The sequence below is a fragment of the Oncorhynchus clarkii genome, unplaced genomic scaffold (genome assembly GCF_045791955.1).
Source record: "Oncorhynchus clarkii lewisi isolate Uvic-CL-2024 unplaced genomic scaffold, UVic_Ocla_1.0 unplaced_contig_13758_pilon_pilon, whole genome shotgun sequence".
NCBI lineage: Eukaryota > Metazoa > Chordata > Actinopteri > Salmoniformes > Salmonidae > Oncorhynchus > Oncorhynchus clarkii.
Genome location: NW_027258262.1, coordinates 70,694 through 88,998, shown reverse-complemented (window position 1 = coordinate 88,998; position 18,305 = coordinate 70,694). Strand labels below are relative to the sequence as shown.

The window sequence follows — 18,305 nt, the reverse complement described above, 5'->3', positions numbered from 1 at the left end:
TTCCCTTAGTACCCTCTGCTCCAGACCAGCTGACTGTTGACTGAGTAGACACCACATCAGCTGCTGTTAGCTGGAACCAGCCACCAGGATTGGACCAAACCCAACATCATTACCAGATCTCCTACCACTGTCCAGGGACAGAACCACACATCACTACCACGTCTTCACACGTCATCACACGTCATCACTCTCTCTGACCTGGAACCTGCTACTCAGTACTCTGTCACTGTTTGCACTATGCTGGAAAATGGAAAGCAAAGTCAACTGGTGTCCACAACCTTCACCACAAGTAAGGAAGTACCATACTTAAGTATTGTGCCTGGTGTTAATGTAATGAATGTGTTGTGATGTTCATGCTTGTTTCTGTTCCTGTGAGTCATTATGTCAAGGAGTTGATCTGCCTCTGATTGCTTTAACTTTATCAGCACTACAGTGTAAAACTCTTGTTATTGTGGAGAGGATTTATAATGAATTCAGAAAATATTCAGACACCTTGACTTTTCCCACATTTTGTTCTGTTACAACCTTATTCTAAAATGGAACAAATGTTTTTTCCTCGTCAATCTACACACAATACCCAATAATGACGAAGTGAAAACAGGTTTAGAAATTGTTGCAAATATATAAAAAAGATACCTTATTTACATAAGTATTCAGATCCTTTGCTATGAGACTCGAAATTGAGCTCAGGTGCCATGAGGTCGAGGGAATTACATTTCTAATGCCAGTGGGACTTCGTGACAATGATCACAATGTCTCCAACGTACAGCGCTCCCGGAGCAATTAGGATGAAGTGCCTTGTTGAAGGGCACAACAACAGATTTTTCACCTTGTCTGCTCCGGTATTTAAACCAGCAACCGTTTGGTTACTGGCCCAACACTGTAATCTCAAGGCTACCTGCCTCTACCTTACCCCTACCTACAGTGCCCGTTAATATTGAGTTTACCTGCCTCTACCTTACCACTACATACAGTACCCTCTGTTAATATTGAGCCTACCAGCCTCTACCTTACCCCTACCTACAGTAGCCTCAATATTAACAGAGGATACTGTAGGTAGGGGTAAGGTAGAGGCTGGTAGCCTCAATATTAACAGAGGATATCAGCCTCTACCGTACCCCTACCTACAGTACCCTCTGTTAATATTGAGTCTACCTTACCACTACATACAGTACCCTCTGTTAATATTGAGGCTACCTGCCTCTACCTTACACCTACCTACAGTACCCTCTGTTAATATTGAGGCTTCCTGCCTCTACCTTACACCTACCTACAGTACCCTCTGTTAATATTGAGACTACCTGCCTCTACCCTACCTACAGTATCCTCTGTTAATATTGAGGCTACCTGCCTCTACCCTACCTACAGTACTCTCTGTTAATATTGAGACTACCTGTCTCTACCCTACCTACAGTATCCTCTGTTAATATTGAGGCTACCTGCCTCTACCCTACCTACAGTACCCTCTGTTAATATTGAGACTACCTGCCTCTACCCTACCTACAGTACCCTCTGTTAATATTGAGGCTACCTGCCTCTACCTTACCCCTACCTACAGTACCCTCTGTTAATATTGAGTCTACCTGTCTCTACCTTACCTACAGTGCCCTCTGTCAATATTGAGACTAGCAGCCTCTACCTTACCCCTACCTACAGTGTCCTCTTAATATTGAGACTAGCAGCCTCTACCTTACCCCTACCTACAGGCACTCTGTTAATATTGAGTCTACCTTACCACTACATACTGGCCCAACACTCTAACCTAGAGGCTACCTGTCTCTACCTTACCCCTACCTACAGTGCCCTCTGTTAATATTGAGACTACCTGCCTCTACCTTACCCCTACCTACAGTACCCTCTGTTAATATTGAGGCTACCTGTCTCTACCTTACCCCTACCTACAGGCCCTCTGTTAATATTGAGACTACCTGTCTCTACCTTACCCCTACCTACAGTATCCTCTGTTAATATTGAGCCTACCTGTCTCTACCTTACCCCTACCTACAGTACCCTCTTAATATTGAGACTACCTGTCTCTACCTTACCCCTACCTACAGTATCCTCTGTTAATATTGAGACTAGCAGCCTCTACCTTACCACTACCTACAGTACCCTCTGTTAATATTGAGACTACCTGCCTCTACCCTACCTACAGTACCCTCTGTTAATATTGAGACTACCTGCCTCTACCCTACCTACAGTACCCTCTGTTAATATTGAGACTAGCAGCCTCTACCTTACCCCTACCTACAGGCCCTCCGTAGTTATTGGGACAGTGAAGCATGTTTTCTTCTTATGGCTCAATACTCCAAAAGTTTGGATTTTAAATCATGACTATGGGGTTAAAGTGCAAATCGTCAGGTTTAATTTGAAGGTATTGTCATCCATTTCAGGTTAGAAATAACAGCGTAATGAGTAATAAAGTTGTGAAAAGTTTAGTATTCTCAGAAAATCAGTCCCGGGATAGAAATCTACGTTTTTACAGTGCATTTATTTTAGGGGGCAGGAGAATTAACGGGGAGGAAACTCAAATTAACTTTGAGCTCTTTAATTCAAATTCTTTCATTGCAAACAGTAACAATTATTTTCTATGCCACGAGAGGTAGCGGATCCGACCAAATAGGTTGTGGAATCCATCAGTCCAAAACTGAGGTGCTGGTCCTGTTCCTGCAGAATCCAGCTCAAATAAAACAATGATACAATAAAACACATTACCACATTACCACATTACCAAAGATCTGACTTTAATAACTTGTTATTCAGAACATTTTCAGTGGTGGAAGAGACCCTCCACAGTTGCTGCAGTGTTTGTTCTACTGGCTGTGATCATAGGCCTGTGGGATTCCTGTAAGTGAACATTGTTTTTTACTAAAACATTTTTGTCAATGTTGTGACAGTTACACATTTTGATTGACTTTTCCATTTTACAGATGCAACTTCAGCGCGAGACCAGCTACAGAATAGTCTAAATACCAGGACCACAGAGAGAGACCAGCTACAGACCAGTTACAACACCCCGACTAAAGAGAGAGACCAGCTACAGATCAGTTACAACACCCTGACTAAAGAGAGAGACCAGCAACAGAGTAGTCTAAATACCAGAACCACTGAAATAGACAAGTTGAAGAAGAGTCTGAACACTACAACTATGGAGCGTGACCAGCTACAGAAGGAGATAGAAAGACTGAACTGGGAGAACAAAGGTAAATGTGTACAAAGGGCCCACCTTTTTATTTGCTTCCTGATCCACAGTTTCTGTAGTTGACCTGTTATCTCACACACAAGCATATTCAAGAAGTATTGTCAATGCTATCCATGACCATTAGGACCAGAAACAAATTAAATTGACTGGAGCTGTGTTCTGCCTTTGCGCTCAACACACGCCACAGGAGATCAGAGGTCATCAGAACTACCTAGAACTCAGATTGTATTATTTTTTTAGGGGGTAGGTCATCTTTAATGTTGCAGATTGTGGCTTCCTTCAATGTGGAGCAGCAGGGTAGCCTAGTGGTTAGGGTGTTGGGCCAGTAACCGAAAGGTTGGAAGATCGAATCCCCAAGCTAGCAAGGTAGAAATCTGTCGTTCTGCCCCTGAACAAGGCAGTTAAACCACCGTTCCTAGGCCGACATTGAAAATAAGAATTTGTTCTTAACTGACTTGCCTAGTTAAATAATTATATATAAAAACATGTAATTGTCTGCACCATTTCCAATCCCCCATTTATATATTTTCTGTAAAGGGTTTTTCTTTATTTGTACTATTTTCTACATCGTAGAATAATAGTGAAGACATCAAAACTATGAAATAACACATATGGAATCATGTAGTAACCAAAAAAGTGTTAAACAAATCTAAATATATTTTATATTTGAGATTCTTCAAATAGCAACCCTTTGTCTTGATGACAGCTTTGCACACTTGGCATTCTCTCAACCAGCTTCATGAGGTAGTCACCTGGAATGCATTTCAGTTAACAGGTGTGCCTTGTTAAAAGTGAATTTGTGGAATTTCTTTCCTTAATGTGTTTGAGCCAATCAGTTGTGTTGTGACAAGGTAGGGGTGGTATACAGGAGATAGCCCTATTTGGTAAAATACCAAGTCCACATTATGGCAAGAACAGCTCAAATAAGCAAAGAGAAACCACATTCCATCATTACTTGAAAGAATCTCAAATATAAAATATATTTTGATTTGTTCAATAGCATGTGTTATTTCATAGTTTTGATGTCTTCACTGTTATTCTACAATGTAGAAAATAGTCAAACTAAAGAAAAACCCTTGAATGAGTAGGTGTGTCCAAACTTTTGACTGGTAGTATATATATTTAAAAATATATATTTTACTTATTAATTCCACTAACCCTACCGTTCCCTAATTGTTGTAAACCAACTGAAAACAACACTGAGGCTTCTACTTCCAGCTTGTGCTGGAACCTTTCTAGTCTCACAGATTCCACATATTGTAACAAAGTAAAAACGTTTTGCTAGGAGTATTATTATAATATTGATCGATTGACTATGGCTTTTTAAATCACCCAGCAGTGCTATCTGCAGAGTTAGCTCGGGGAAAATGTTGCAATTCTTCAGTCATTCCTGAACCTGCGACCAAAAACAAGCTACATATGGACAGTACCAAAAGAATTGATCTAATGATTCTTTCTCTAAGCAGCTAAATCTGTGGAGCTGGGATGGTTGTATCCCCCCATATACAATGCATTCAGAAAGTATTCAGACCCCTTCACTTTTTCCACATTTTATTAAGTTACAGCCTTATTCTAAATTGGATTTTAGAATGGCTATCCTCATCAATCTACACACAATACCCCACAATGACAAAGCAAAACAGTTTTTTGGGGGGTGTGCAAATGTAATAAAAAACAGATACCTTGTTTACTTAACCTCTGAAGTGTCGGACCTTTTTCTTGTTAAATGTTTGCCTAAAATGACATTCCCAAATCTAACTGCCTGTAGCTCAGGACCTGAACAAGGATATGCATATTCTTGATACCGTTTGCAAGGAAACACTTTGAAGTTTGTGGAAATGTGAAATTAATGTAGGATAATATAACACATTAGATCTGGTAAAAGAGAATACTAAAAAAATATGTTTGTTTTTTCCATCTTTTATAATGCAAAGAAAGGCAAATATATGACTACGGAATTTAGATTGTGTCCACTAGATGGCAGCAGTATATGTGCAAAGTTTTAGACTAATCCAATGAACCATTGCATTTCTGTTCAAAATGTTGTATCAAGACTGCCCAAATGTGCCTAATTGGTTTATGAATACATTTAAGTTCATAACTGTTCACTCTCTTTAAACAATAGCATGGTATTATTCAGGACCTCAGACTGGGGGCGAAGGTTCACCTTCCAACAGGACAACGACCCTAAGCACACAGCCTAGAAAACGCAGGAGTGGCTACGGGACAAGTCTCTGAATGTCCTTGAGTGGCCCAGCCAGAGCACGGACTTAAACCCGATCCAACATCTCTGGAGAGACCTGACAATAGCTTTGCAGCGACACTCCCCATCCAACCTGACAGAGCTTGAGAGGATCTGCAGAGAAGAATGGAAGAAACTCTCCAAATACAGGTGTGCCAAGCTTGTAGCGTCATACCCAGGAAGACCTCAAGGCTGTAATCACTGCCGAATGTGCTTCAGCAAAGTACTGAGTAAACTGTCTTAATACTTATGTAAATGTAATAATTCCGTTTTTTATTTTTAATACATTTGCAAAAATGTTTTTTTAAACTGTTTTTGCTTTGTCATTATGGGGTATTGTGTGTGGATTGATGACGGGGGATTTATTTTTTACATTTAACACTTTCTGAAAGCACTGTATATAATCTTCTATTGGTTGCAAGAATGGTGTGTAATAATTTTAACCTTTTTTTAATCCAGGGTCGTTTTGTGTATCAGTTCATAAACCATGTACCATGGAATAGGTACATGGAAAATCTCTTCCCCAACGTTGGTTTTCATTTAGAGTAGAACAGACATTTCCATATATTTTTGTTAGCTGCATGTGTAACAACTCTACCAGTCCTATTTCTATAACGTAGAAAGATTATAACGCTTTATATAAAAAATAAAAATAACGTTTTTTAAAAATCAATTAGTATATTTGAGTTTAACCATAATATTTGGAATAAACTGAAATTGCAACCAACTTTTTATGGCTTGTTTTAAAAATAGCGATATTTTGGAGATCATTTCATTTTAAAATAACCAAAAGTGAGAGGTTGTAATGTAATGCCATTCTTGAACATGGGGTGAGACATTTTTACTAATTTGCTGGAGAACCACTTCAGATTTAAGTATAACTTTAGTATGACTGAAGCCTTTAGTGAGAGGTTTAATGTGAAACTTCTAGGGTCCTGTCCTGAAGGATGGAGAAGGTTTGGCTGCAGCTGTTACTTCCTCTCTACTGAGAGGAAATCCTGGGAGGAGAGTAGACAGGACTGTCTGGAGAGAGGAGCAGATCTGGTGATCATTAACAGTGAAGAGGAACAGGTGAGAGACAGAGAGAGATACTCTATTTATTAGTCCATCATGTGTTAGTAACAATGCTTTTTCTGTTCCTCAACAGACATTCATCAATGGGTTTAAATCAGTCAGTTATGTCTGGATTGGTCTGACTGACTCTGTTACTGAGGGGACCTGGAAATGGGTGGACGGCACCCCACTGACCACCCCAAGGTAAGAGACTACTGATCTATAATAACACTGATCACCCCAAGGTAAGATACTACTGATCTATAATAACACTGACCACCCCAAGGTAACAGACTACTGATCTATAATAACACTGATCACCCCAAGGTAAGAGACTACTGATCTAATAACACTGACCACCCCAAGGTAAGAGTCTACTGATCTAATAACACTGACCTCCCCAAGGTAAGAGACTACTGCTCTAATAACACTGACCTCCCCAAGGTAAGAGACTACTGCTCTAATAACACTGACCACAGTGGAAGGAGTAGGACGGATTATCTGTTTTGTTCATACTCTTTCTGAGAGAGAGGTCTGTCCAACTCTGTGTTGTTCATACTCTAGGTTCTGAGAGAGTGGTCAGCCTAACTCTGTGTTGTTCATACTCTTTCTGAGAGAGTGGTCAGTCTAACTCTGTGTTGTTCATACTCTAGGTTCTGAGAGAGTGGTCAGCCTAACTCTGTGTTGTTCATACTCTAGGTTCTGAGAGAAAGGTCAGTCTAACTGTGTTGTTCATACTCTAGGTTCTGAGAGAGAGGTCAGTCTAACTCTGTGTTGTTCATACTCTAGGTTCTGAGAGAGAGGTCAGTCTAACTCTGTGTTGTTCATACTCTAGGTTCTGAGAGAGAGGTCAATCTAACTCTGTGTTGTTCATACTCTAGGTTCTGAGAGAGTGGTCAGCCTAACTCTGTTGTTCATACTCTAGGTTCTGAGAGAGTGGTCAATCTAACTATGTTGTTTCTACTGCAGGTATTGGTGGAGTGGAGAGCCTGGTGGTGGTACGTACCAGAACTGTGGGGAAATCTATTACATATCGTCAGGCCAAGGAGTATGGAGGGATTTGGGATGTTCGTTTTCACAAGAATGGATCTGTGAGAAATAGGCTTCTCATAGGTACTTTTAATGAACTCTCTACTGTATGTTAATGATGCTCTGTAGACTGGTGTGATTTGATAGAATGGTACTCTGAACTTCAGGTAGGAGAGAAACAAATGTTCACATTCAGACAGACACACACACACAAGAAGACACTGATCTGAACCTGAGTCTCCCACAGGAGAAACCAACTTCTTCATTAGATAAGGAGGTAATCCTCTTGGGCCGAGAGCTGACACTGATTTTTGAAGTCGCAGGTTGGGCTGCCGCATCACGTGACCAGGAGCAACATGACTGACTACTGTCTGCTGCACAAGCTGACACACAATCATGTATTCATACTGTATGTCAAAAAGTGTGAATAAATAGGGGCATAACATCTGTAATCTAGAAGGACAAGACATCTCCCTGCCTCTTTAGGACAGTGAATTTTACAGTGTACATTTTAAAGGTCTACTCCTAAACTTGAAGAAAGAAAAACTGGTGTCAATAAGACATTGTGCCTTTTAAGACAGAGTGAATGTTACTATTTACATTTGAACTCATATCTTGTTCACTTCCTGTTTGTGGTGACAACACCAGAATGAAGGGTTGGATCATAACCATCAGTTATCAAAACAGTGTCTAAGGTTTTGCAACAAACAGGTCACGACCCCTGGTGACCTTTAATACAGGTAGTGATTAGATTCAACTGTTTTGAAAAGCAGATATTATTTAGCAAGTGAATGTAGTTGTTTAATGGTTGTATTATATTTCAGAGGGAGAGATAGAATCCCAAATGATACCCTATCCCCTTTGTATTGCATTCCTTTTGGTGAGTAGTGCACTATAAAGGGAATGGGGTGTCATTTGGGATTCTCTCACAGCCAGAGAGTTAGGCCGAATACAGGGAGAGACAGTTTACGCACGACTCACCATGGCCCAATGGAGGCCCGTTGAGGCTCTTCAGTTGGCCATCCCAAGATCTCAACAAAATCACAACAAGGAAAACAAAAAGACTATCCAAACCAACCTGGTTGGGAGGCTACTTTCATATAGCTTCTCTGATCAGTAATTACCTGTCAATCATCCATGCCTGAGAGCAACAGGGTTGGGAGGCTACTTTCATATAGCTTCTCTGATCAGTAATTACCTGTCAATCATCCATGCCTGAGAGCAACAGGGTTGGGAGGCTACTTTCATATAGCTTCTCTGATCTGTAATTACCTGTCAATCATCCATGCCTGAGAGCAACAGGGTTGGGAGGCTACTTTCATATAGCTTCTCTGATCAGTAATTACCTGTCAATCATCCATGCCTGAGAGCAACAGGGTTGGGATCAATTCCATTTAAAAAAGGAAACGCCACATGTACGTTTAAACATTTCTTAGAAAAGATTACAATGCATAGTCTTGGAGGTTGGCAGTGAGCTACCCTGAAGGAGCAGATCCTGAGTGAAGTGTCATATTAAGTTAATAATATAGAACTGTTCTGTAGAATAGACCACATGTAAGTACAGTGTGAATCCAATTGGCACAATATCTGCTGATGCGATCAAATGATGTCACCACACTCAGGTTTCTTTCATGAACTGGCTTCGCTTCATATCCATTCAGTCAATTCAAGAAATAAACAGAAATTCCTATTTAACATTGTTTCTCATAGACAACTCCAACTTCCAATTTCAACATTCTCATTACATAGACAAGCTTTGAGGAAAATGTATTTCAGTTTATTCACTGTATTGAAATGGAATTGACCCTAAACCTGGTGCGAAATCACTTTCTTAAAGGCCCAGTCCAACAAGAACTTGGCCCTGGCTACTGCTGCCCCCTAGTGGTAGGATGTGAGACGTGGAAATAGACTTGATTTGTCCCAATCTCTCTTCCCACGACAAGTTTAAAAGCATTGGATTGGTTTAGGCATAGGCCATGGAACAAGTTTCCATACCTGGCATTTTCTTTCCAATTTGACATTTTATTTCACCTTTATTTAACCAGGTAGGCCAGTTGAGAACAAGTTCAAATTTACAACTGCGACCTGGCCAAGATAAAGCAAAGCAGTGCGACACAAACAACAACACAGAGTTACACATGGAGTAAAACAAACATACAGTCAATAACACAATAGAAAAGTCTATATGCAGTGTGCGCAAATTAGGTTTCCAAGAAGGGAAGTGAACACGTGCACACTACAGGAGAAGGGAGATATTGGCCCGCAACTTGTCGCATAATCCACATATCTACCTCCATTCCTAACATTATTACACTGCGTCTCATACTAAATGTTGATTTTTTATGACAATTACAAAATGCAGAAAAATGGTTTGAAAGCATTTCTGTTGTGAAATGTTAACTAAAAAAGTAGACTCAGCAATATGACGTAGATGCAGAAAGTAAACCGCATAGTGGGTCAATTTCAACAACAACTAAGAGCGTTCTTCTCTGCTGTTTTGGTGCCCTGGATACCACACTTTAAACAGCGTGATGCGAACCTGTGCACATGCGCAGATACTGTGTGTGACTGCGAAGTGTTGCATCTCGTTAATCTCAATATCTCCGGTGCGGCCCGTGGCATCGTCATTTCACGGAGTCTACCTGGATGTGTTATATTTTCCTTGTGTCAAAATGACAGGTATATTTATCCATGGCTTGAGCAGGGAGGTCTGGATTGGACTTCAGCCATACAGAGGGAGTTTGGGAGTGGGTTGATCGGACCAGTGGTGTAAAAAGTACCCTATTTTCATACTTGAGTAAAAGTAAAGATACCTTAATAGAAAATGACTCAAATAAAAGTAATCCAGTAAAATACTACTTGAGTAAAAGTAAAAAAGTATTTGGTTTTGAATATAGTTAAATATAGTTATAGTTAAGTATCAAAAGTAAATGTATAAATAGTGGGTTGATGGGACACCTCATCTTATGGAGTTGTGTTGGATATCAATTTCAAGTTTTAAGCAGTTTGTTTTTATTTGTAATTAAACTGGCATATCAGAAATGTAATATGTAATAGAAGTTAGCAGGTGTTATATTAGTGGTGAAGAATACATGTACACCATTGTGTAATGTATTGTAGTGAATGTGGGGACTAGTCCCTCATCCAGCAACTGTCAAACCAACACCTTAGTAGTTACACCAAGAGATATGAAACCTTTGACAAGGTTGCTAGGTGTTGGGTTAAGGTCACTACAGTATATACTCAGTATAGACCAGGTTATGAGGTTGCTAGGTGTTGGGTTAAGGTCACTACAGTATAAACTCAGTATAGACCAGGTTATGAGGTTGCTAGGTGTTGGGTTAAAGTCACTACAGTATAAACTCAGTATAGACCAGGTTATGAGGTTGCTAGGTGTTGGGTTAAGGTCACTACAGTATAAACGCAGTATAGACCAGGTTATGAGGTTGCTAGGTGTTGGGTTAAGGTCACTATAGTATAAACTCAGTATAGACCAGGTTATGAGGTTGCTAGGTGTTGGGTTAAGGTCACTACAGAATAAACTCAGTATAGACCAGGTTATGAGGTTGCTAGGTGTTGGGTTAAGGTCACTATAGTATAAACTCAGTATAGACCAGGTTATGAGGTTGCTAGGTGTTGGGTTAAGCTCACTATTGTATAAACTCAGTATAGACCAGGTTATGAGGTTGCTAGGTGTTGGGTTAAGGTCACTATAGTATAAACTCAGTATAGACCAGGTTATGAGGTTGCTAGGTGTTGGGTTAAGGTCACTACAGTATAAACTCAGTATAGACCAGGTTATGAGGTTGCTAGGTGTTGGGTTAAGGTCACTATAGTATAAACTCAGTATAGACCAGGTTATGTGGTTGCTAGGTGTTTGGTTAAGGTCACTATAGTATAAACTCAGTATAGACCAGGTTATGAGGTTGCTAGGTGTTGGGTTAAGGTCACTACAGTATAAACTCAGTATAGACCAGGTTATGAGGTTGCTAGGTGTTGGGTTAAGGTCACTACAGTATAAACTCAGTATAGACCAGGTTATGAGGTTGCTAGGTGTTGGGTTAAGGTCACTACAGTATAAACTCAGTATAGACCAGGTTATGAGGTTGCTAGGTGTTGGGTTAAGGTCACTATAGTATAAACTCAGTATAGACCAGGTTATGAGGTTGCTAGGTGTTGGGTTAAGGTCACTACAGTATAAACTCAGTATAGACCAGGTTATGAGGTTGCTAGGTGTTGGGTTAAGGTCACTACAGTATAAACTCAGTATAGACCAGGTTATGAGGTTGCTAGGTGTTGGGTTAAGGTCACTACAGTATAAACTCAGTATAGACCAGGTTATGAGGTTGCTAGGTGTTGGGTTAAGGTCACTACAGTATAAACTCAGTATAGACCAGGTTATGAGGTTGCTAGGTGTTGGGTTAAGGTCACTACAGTATAAACTCAGTATAGACCAGGTTATGAGGTTGCTAGGTGTTGGGTTAAGGTCACTACAGTATAAACTCAGTATAGACCAGGTTATGAGGTTGCTAGGTGTTGGGTTAAGGTCACTACAGTATAAACTCAGTATAGACCAGGTTATGAGGTTGCTAGGTGTTGGGTTAAGGTCACTACAGTATAAACTCAGTATAGACCAGGTTATGAGGTTGCTAGGTGTTGGGTTAAGGTCACTACAGTATAAACTCAGTATAGACCAGGTTATGAGGTTGCTAGGTGTAGGGTTAAGGTCACTACAGTATTAACTCAGTATAGACCAGGTTATGAGGTTGCTAGGTGTTGGGTTAAGGTCACTACAGTATAAACTCAGTATAGACCAGGTTATGAGGTTGCTAGGTGTAGGGTTAAGGTCACTACAGTATATACTCAGTATAGACCAGGTTATGAGGTTGCTAGGTGTTGGGTTAAGGTCACTACAGTATAAACTCAGTATAGACCAGGTTATGAGGTTGCTACACTAGGTGTAGGGTTAAGGTCACTACAGTATAAACTCAGTATAGACCAGGTTATGAGGTTGCTAGGTGTTGGGTTAAGGTCACTACAGTATAAACTCAGTATAGACCAGGTTATGAGGTTGCTAGGTGTAGGGTTAAGGTCACTACAGTATAGACTCAGTATATACCAGGTTATGAGGTTGCTACACTAGGTGTAGGGTTAAGGTCACTACAGTATAAACTCAGTATAGACCAGGTTATGAGGTTGCTAGGTGTTGGGTTAAGGTCACTACAGTATAAACTCAGTATAGACCAGGTTATGAGGTTGCTAGGTGTTGGGTTAAGGTCACTATAGTATAAACTCAGTATAGACCAGGTTATGAGGTTGCTAGGTGTTGGGTTAAGGTCACTACAGTATAAACTCAGTATAGACCAGGTTATGAGGTTGCTAGGTGTTGGGTTAAGGTCACTATAGTATAAACTCAGTATAGACCAGGTTATGAGGTTGCTAGGTGTTGGGTTAAGGTCACTATAGTATAAACTCAGTATAGACCAGGTTATGAGGTTGCTAGGTGTTGGGTTAAGGTCACTACAGTATAAACTCAGTATAGACCAGGTTATGAGGTTGCTAGGTGTTGGGTTAAGGTCACTACAGTATAAACTCAGTATAGACCAGGTTATGAGGTTGCTAGGTGTTGGGTTAAGGTTACTACAGTATACACTCAGTATAGACCAGGTTATGAGGTTGCTAGGTGTTGGGTTAAGGTCACTACAGTATAAACTCAGTATAGACCAGGTTATGAGGTTGCTAGGTGTTGGGTTAAGGTCACTACAGTATAAACTCAGTATAGACCAGGTTATGAGGTTGCTAGGTGTTGGGTTAAGGTCACTACAGTATAAACTCAGTATAGACCAGGTTATGAGGTTGCTAGGTGTAGGGTTAAGGTCACTACAGTATATACTCAGTATAGACCAGGTTATGAGATTGCTAGGTGTAGGGTTAAGGTCACTACAGTATATACTCAGTATAGACCAGGTTATGAGGTTGCTACACTAGGTGTAGGGTTAAGGTCACTACAGTATAAACTCAGTATAGACCAGGTTATGAGGTTGCTAGGTGTTGGGTTAAGGTCACTACAGTATAAACTCAGTATAGACCAGGTTATGAGGTTGCTAGGTGTAGGGTTAAGGTCACTACAGTATAGACTCAGTATATACCAGGTTATGAGGTTGCTACACTAGGTGTAGGGTTAAGGTCACTACAGTATAAACTCAGTATAGACCAGGTTATGAGGTTGCTAGGTGTTGGGTTAAGGTCACTACAGTATAAACTCAGTATAGACCAGGTTATGAGGTTGCTAGGTGTTGGGTTAAGGTCACTATAGTATAAACTCAGTATAGACCAGGTTATGAGGTTGCTAGGTGTTGGGTTAAGGTCACTACAGTATAAACTCAGTATAGACCAGGTTATGAGGTTGCTAGGTGTTGGGTTAAGGTCACTATAGTATAAACTCAGTATAGACCAGGTTATGAGGTTGCTAGGTGTTGGGTTAAGGTCACTATAGTATAAACTCAGTATAGACCAGGTTATGAGGTTGCTAGGTGTTGGGTTAAGGTCACTACAGTATAAACTCAGTATAGACCAGGTTATGAGGTTGCTAGGTGTTGGGTTAAGGTCACTACAGTATAAACTCAGTATAGACCAGGTTATAAGGTTGCTAGGTGTTGGGTTAAGGTTACTACAGTATAAACTCAGTATAGACCAGGTTATGAGGTTGCTAGGTGTTGGGTTAAGGTCACTACAGTATAAACTCAGTATAGACCAGGTTATGAGGTTGCTAGGTGTTGGGTTAAGGTCACTACAGTATAAACTCAGTATAGACCAGGTTATGAGGTTGCTAGGTGTTGGGTTAAGGTCACTACAGTATAAACTCAGTATAGACCAGGTTATGAGGTTGCTAGGTGTTGGGTTAAGGTCACTACAGTATAAACTCAGTATAGACCAGGTTATGAGGTTGCTAGGTGTTGGGTTAAGGTCACTACAGTATAAACTCAGTATAGACCAGGTTATGAGGTTGCTAGGTGTAGGGTTAAGGTCACTACAGTATTAACTCAGTATAGACCAGGTTATGAGGTTGCTAGGTGTTGGGTTAAGGTCACTACAGTATAAACTCAGTATAGACCAGGTTATGAGGTTGCTAGGTGTAGGGTTAAGGTCACTACAGTATATACTCAGTATAGACCAGGTTATGAGGTTGCTAGGTGTTGGGTTAAGGTCACTACAGTATAAACTCAGTATAGACCAGGTTATGAGGTTGCTACACTAGGTGTAGGGTTAAGGTCACTACAGTATAAACTCAGTATAGACCAGGTTATGAGGTTGCTAGGTGTTGGGTTAAGGTCACTACAGTATAAACTCAGTATAGACCAGGTTATGAGGTTGCTAGGTGTAGGGTTAAGGTCACTACAGTATAGACTCAGTATATACCAGGTTATGAGGTTGCTACACTAGGTGTAGGGTTAAGGTCACTACAGTATAAACTCAGTATAGACCAGGTTATGAGGTTGCTAGGTGTTGGGTTAAGGTCACTACAGTATAAACTCAGTATAGACCAGGTTATGAGGTTGCTAGGTGTTGGGTTAAGGTCACTATAGTATAAACTCAGTATAGACCAGGTTATGAGGTTGCTAGGTGTTGGGTTAAGGTCACTACAGTATAAACTCAGTATAGACCAGGTTATGAGGTTGCTAGGTGTTGGGTTAAGGTCACTATAGTATAAACTCAGTATAGACCAGGTTATGAGGTTGCTAGGTGTTGGGTTAAGGTCACTATAGTATAAACTCAGTATAGACCAGGTTATGAGGTTGCTAGGTGTTGGGTTAAGGTCACTACAGTATAAACTCAGTATAGACCAGGTTATGAGGTTGCTAGGTGTTGGGTTAAGGTCACTACAGTATAAACTCAGTATAGACCAGGTTATGAGGTTGCTAGGTGTTGGGTTAAGGTTACTACAGTATACACTCAGTATAGACCAGGTTATGAGGTTGCTAGGTGTTGGGTTAAGGTCACTACAGTATAAACTCAGTATAGACCAGGTTATGAGGTTGCTAGGTGTTGGGTTAAGGTCACTACAGTATAAACTCAGTATAGACCAGGTTATGAGGTTGCTAGGTGTTGGGTTAAGGTCACTACAGTATAAACTCAGTATAGACCAGGTTATGAGGTTGCTAGGTGTAGGGTTAAGGTCACTACAGTATATACTCAGTATAGACCAGGTTATGAGGTTGCTAGGTGTAGGGTTAAGGTCACTACAGTATATACTCAGTATAGACCAGGTTATGAGGTTGCTACACTAGGTGTAGGGTTAAGGTCACTACAGTATAAACTCAGTATAGACCAGGTTATGAGGTTGCTAGGTGTTGGGTTAAGGTCACTACAGTATAAACTCAGTATAGACCAGGTTATGAGGTTGCTAGGTGTAGGGTTAAGGTCACTACAGTATAGACTCAGTATATACCAGGTTATGAGGTTGCTACACTAGGTGTAGGGTTAAGGTCACTACAGTATAAACTCAGTATAGACCAGGTTATGAGGTTGCTAGGTGTTGGGTTAAGGTCACTACAGTATAAACTCAGTATAGACCAGGTTATGAGGTTGCTAGGTGTTGGGTTAAGGTCACTATAGTATAAACTCAGTATAGACCAGGTTATGAGGTTGCTAGGTGTTGGGTTAAGGTCACTACAGTATAAACTCAGTATAGACCAGGTTATGAGGTTGCTAGGTGTTGGGTTAAGGTCACTATAGTATAAACTCAGTATAGACCAGGTTATGAGGTTGCTAGGTGTTGGGTTAAGGTCACTACAGTATAAACTCAGTATAGACCAGGTTATGAGGTTGCTAGGTGTTGGGTTAAGGTCACTATAGTATAAACTCAGTATAGACCAGGTTATGAGGTTGCTAGGTGTTGGGTTAAGGTCACTACAGTATAAACTCAGTATAGACCAGGTTATGAGGTTGCTAGGTGTTGGGTTAAGGTCACTACAGTATAAACTCAGTATAGACCAGGTTATAAGGTTGCTAGGTGTTGGGTTAAGGTTACTACAGTATAAACTCAGTATAGACCAGGTTATGAGGTTGCTAGGTGTTGGGTTAAGGTCACTACAGTATAAACTCAGTATAGACCAGGTTATGAGGTTGCTAGGTGTTGGGTTAAGGTCACTACAGTATAAACTCAGTATAGACCAGGTTATGAGGTTGCTAGGTGTTGGGTTAAGGTCACTATAGTATAAACTCAGTGTAGACCAGGTTATGAGGTTGCTAGGTGTTGGGTTAAGGTCACTACAGTATAAACTCAGTATAGACCAGGTTATGAGGTTGCTAGGTGTTGGGTTAAGGTCACTATAGTATAAACTCAGTATAGACCAGGTTATGAGGTTGCTAGGTGTTGGGTTAAGGTCACTATAGTATAGACTCAGTATAGACCAGGTTATGAGGTTGCTAGGTGTTGGGTTAAGGTCACTACAGTATAGACTCAGTATAGACCAGGTTATGAGGTTGCTAGGTGTTGGGTTAAGGTTACTACAGTATAAACTCAGTATAGACCAGGTTATGAGGTTGCTAGGTGTTGGGTTAAGGTTACTACAGTATAAACTCAGTATAGACCAGGTTATGAGGTTGCTAGGTGTTGGGTTAAGGTCACTACAGTATAAACTCAGTATAGACCAGGTTATGAGGTTGCTAGGTGTTGGGTTAAGGTCACTACAGTATAAACTCAGTATAGACCAGGTTATGAGGTTGCTAGGTGTTGGGTTAAGGTCACTACAGTATAAACTCAGTATAGACCAGGTTATGAGGTTGCTAGGTGTTGGGTTAAGGTCACTACAGTATAAACTCAGTATAGACCAGGTCATGAGGTTGCTAGGTGTTGGGTTAAGGTCATTACAGTATAAACTCAGTATAGACCAGGTCATGAGGTTGCTAGGTGTTGGGTTAAGGTCACAACAGTATAAACTCAGTAGGTGTTGGGTTAACGTCACTACGGTATAAACCAGGTTATGGGGACTGTTCGGTAATTAGTCAAATCCTATGTCATTGGGACAGAAAAAGTAATGATCTGTAGTCAATGTATAATAAACATTGTATTGTTAAAACATGTTTATTGTGTTAATAATGAACACAGTGTGCTGCAATCTGTTCATTATGTTTATTAAAACCAGTCTTGCTGTCTGTGGAACATGTCTATGGCTGAACATGGAACAGAACACGAGTGTGATTCAGGAAGGATTCTGGAATGTTAAAGGCAAGATTCACACATTTTGAATCTTATATCGTATTCGTGTATCTGAGCAATTTTTGCCAGATAACTGACCTGTTATAGTGTAGATGTCAGAACATTATACTATCACCAGAAAACTGACCTGTTATAGTAGTGTAGATGTCAACACTATACTATCACCAGATAACTGACCTGTTATAGTAGTGTAGATGTCAACACAATACTATCACCAGATAACTGACTTGTTATAGTAGTGTAGATGTCAACACTATACTATCACCAGATAACTGACCTGTTATAGTAGTGTAGATGTCAACACTATACTATCACCAGATAACTGACCTGTTATAGTAGTGTAGATGTCAACACTATCCTATCACCAGATAACTGACCTGTTATAGTAGTGTAGATGTCAACACTATACTATCACCAGATAACTGACCTGTTATAGTAGTGTAGATGTCAACACTATACTATCACCAGATAACTGACCTGTTATAGTAGTGTAGATGTCAGAACACTATACTATCACCAGATAACTGACCTGTTATAGTAGTGTAGATATCAACACT

General features: G+C 40.3%; 1 protein-coding gene across 1 annotated transcript; it reads left to right on the top strand.

Moving 5' to 3' along the window:
- The first annotated feature begins 117 nt into the window (after window positions 1–117).
- LOC139396390 (CD209 antigen-like protein E) lies at window positions 118–7,599 on the top strand. Its single transcript, XM_071143424.1, has 6 exons — window positions 118–289; window positions 2,764–2,847; window positions 2,931–3,203; window positions 6,376–6,515; window positions 6,592–6,701; window positions 7,467–7,599. Exons 1-6 carry the CDS (start codon window positions 238–240, stop codon window positions 7,597–7,599), a joined length of 792 nt encoding a protein of 263 aa, XP_070999525.1. The 5' UTR covers window positions 118–237.
- Window positions 7,600–18,305: the final 10,706 nt, after the last annotated feature.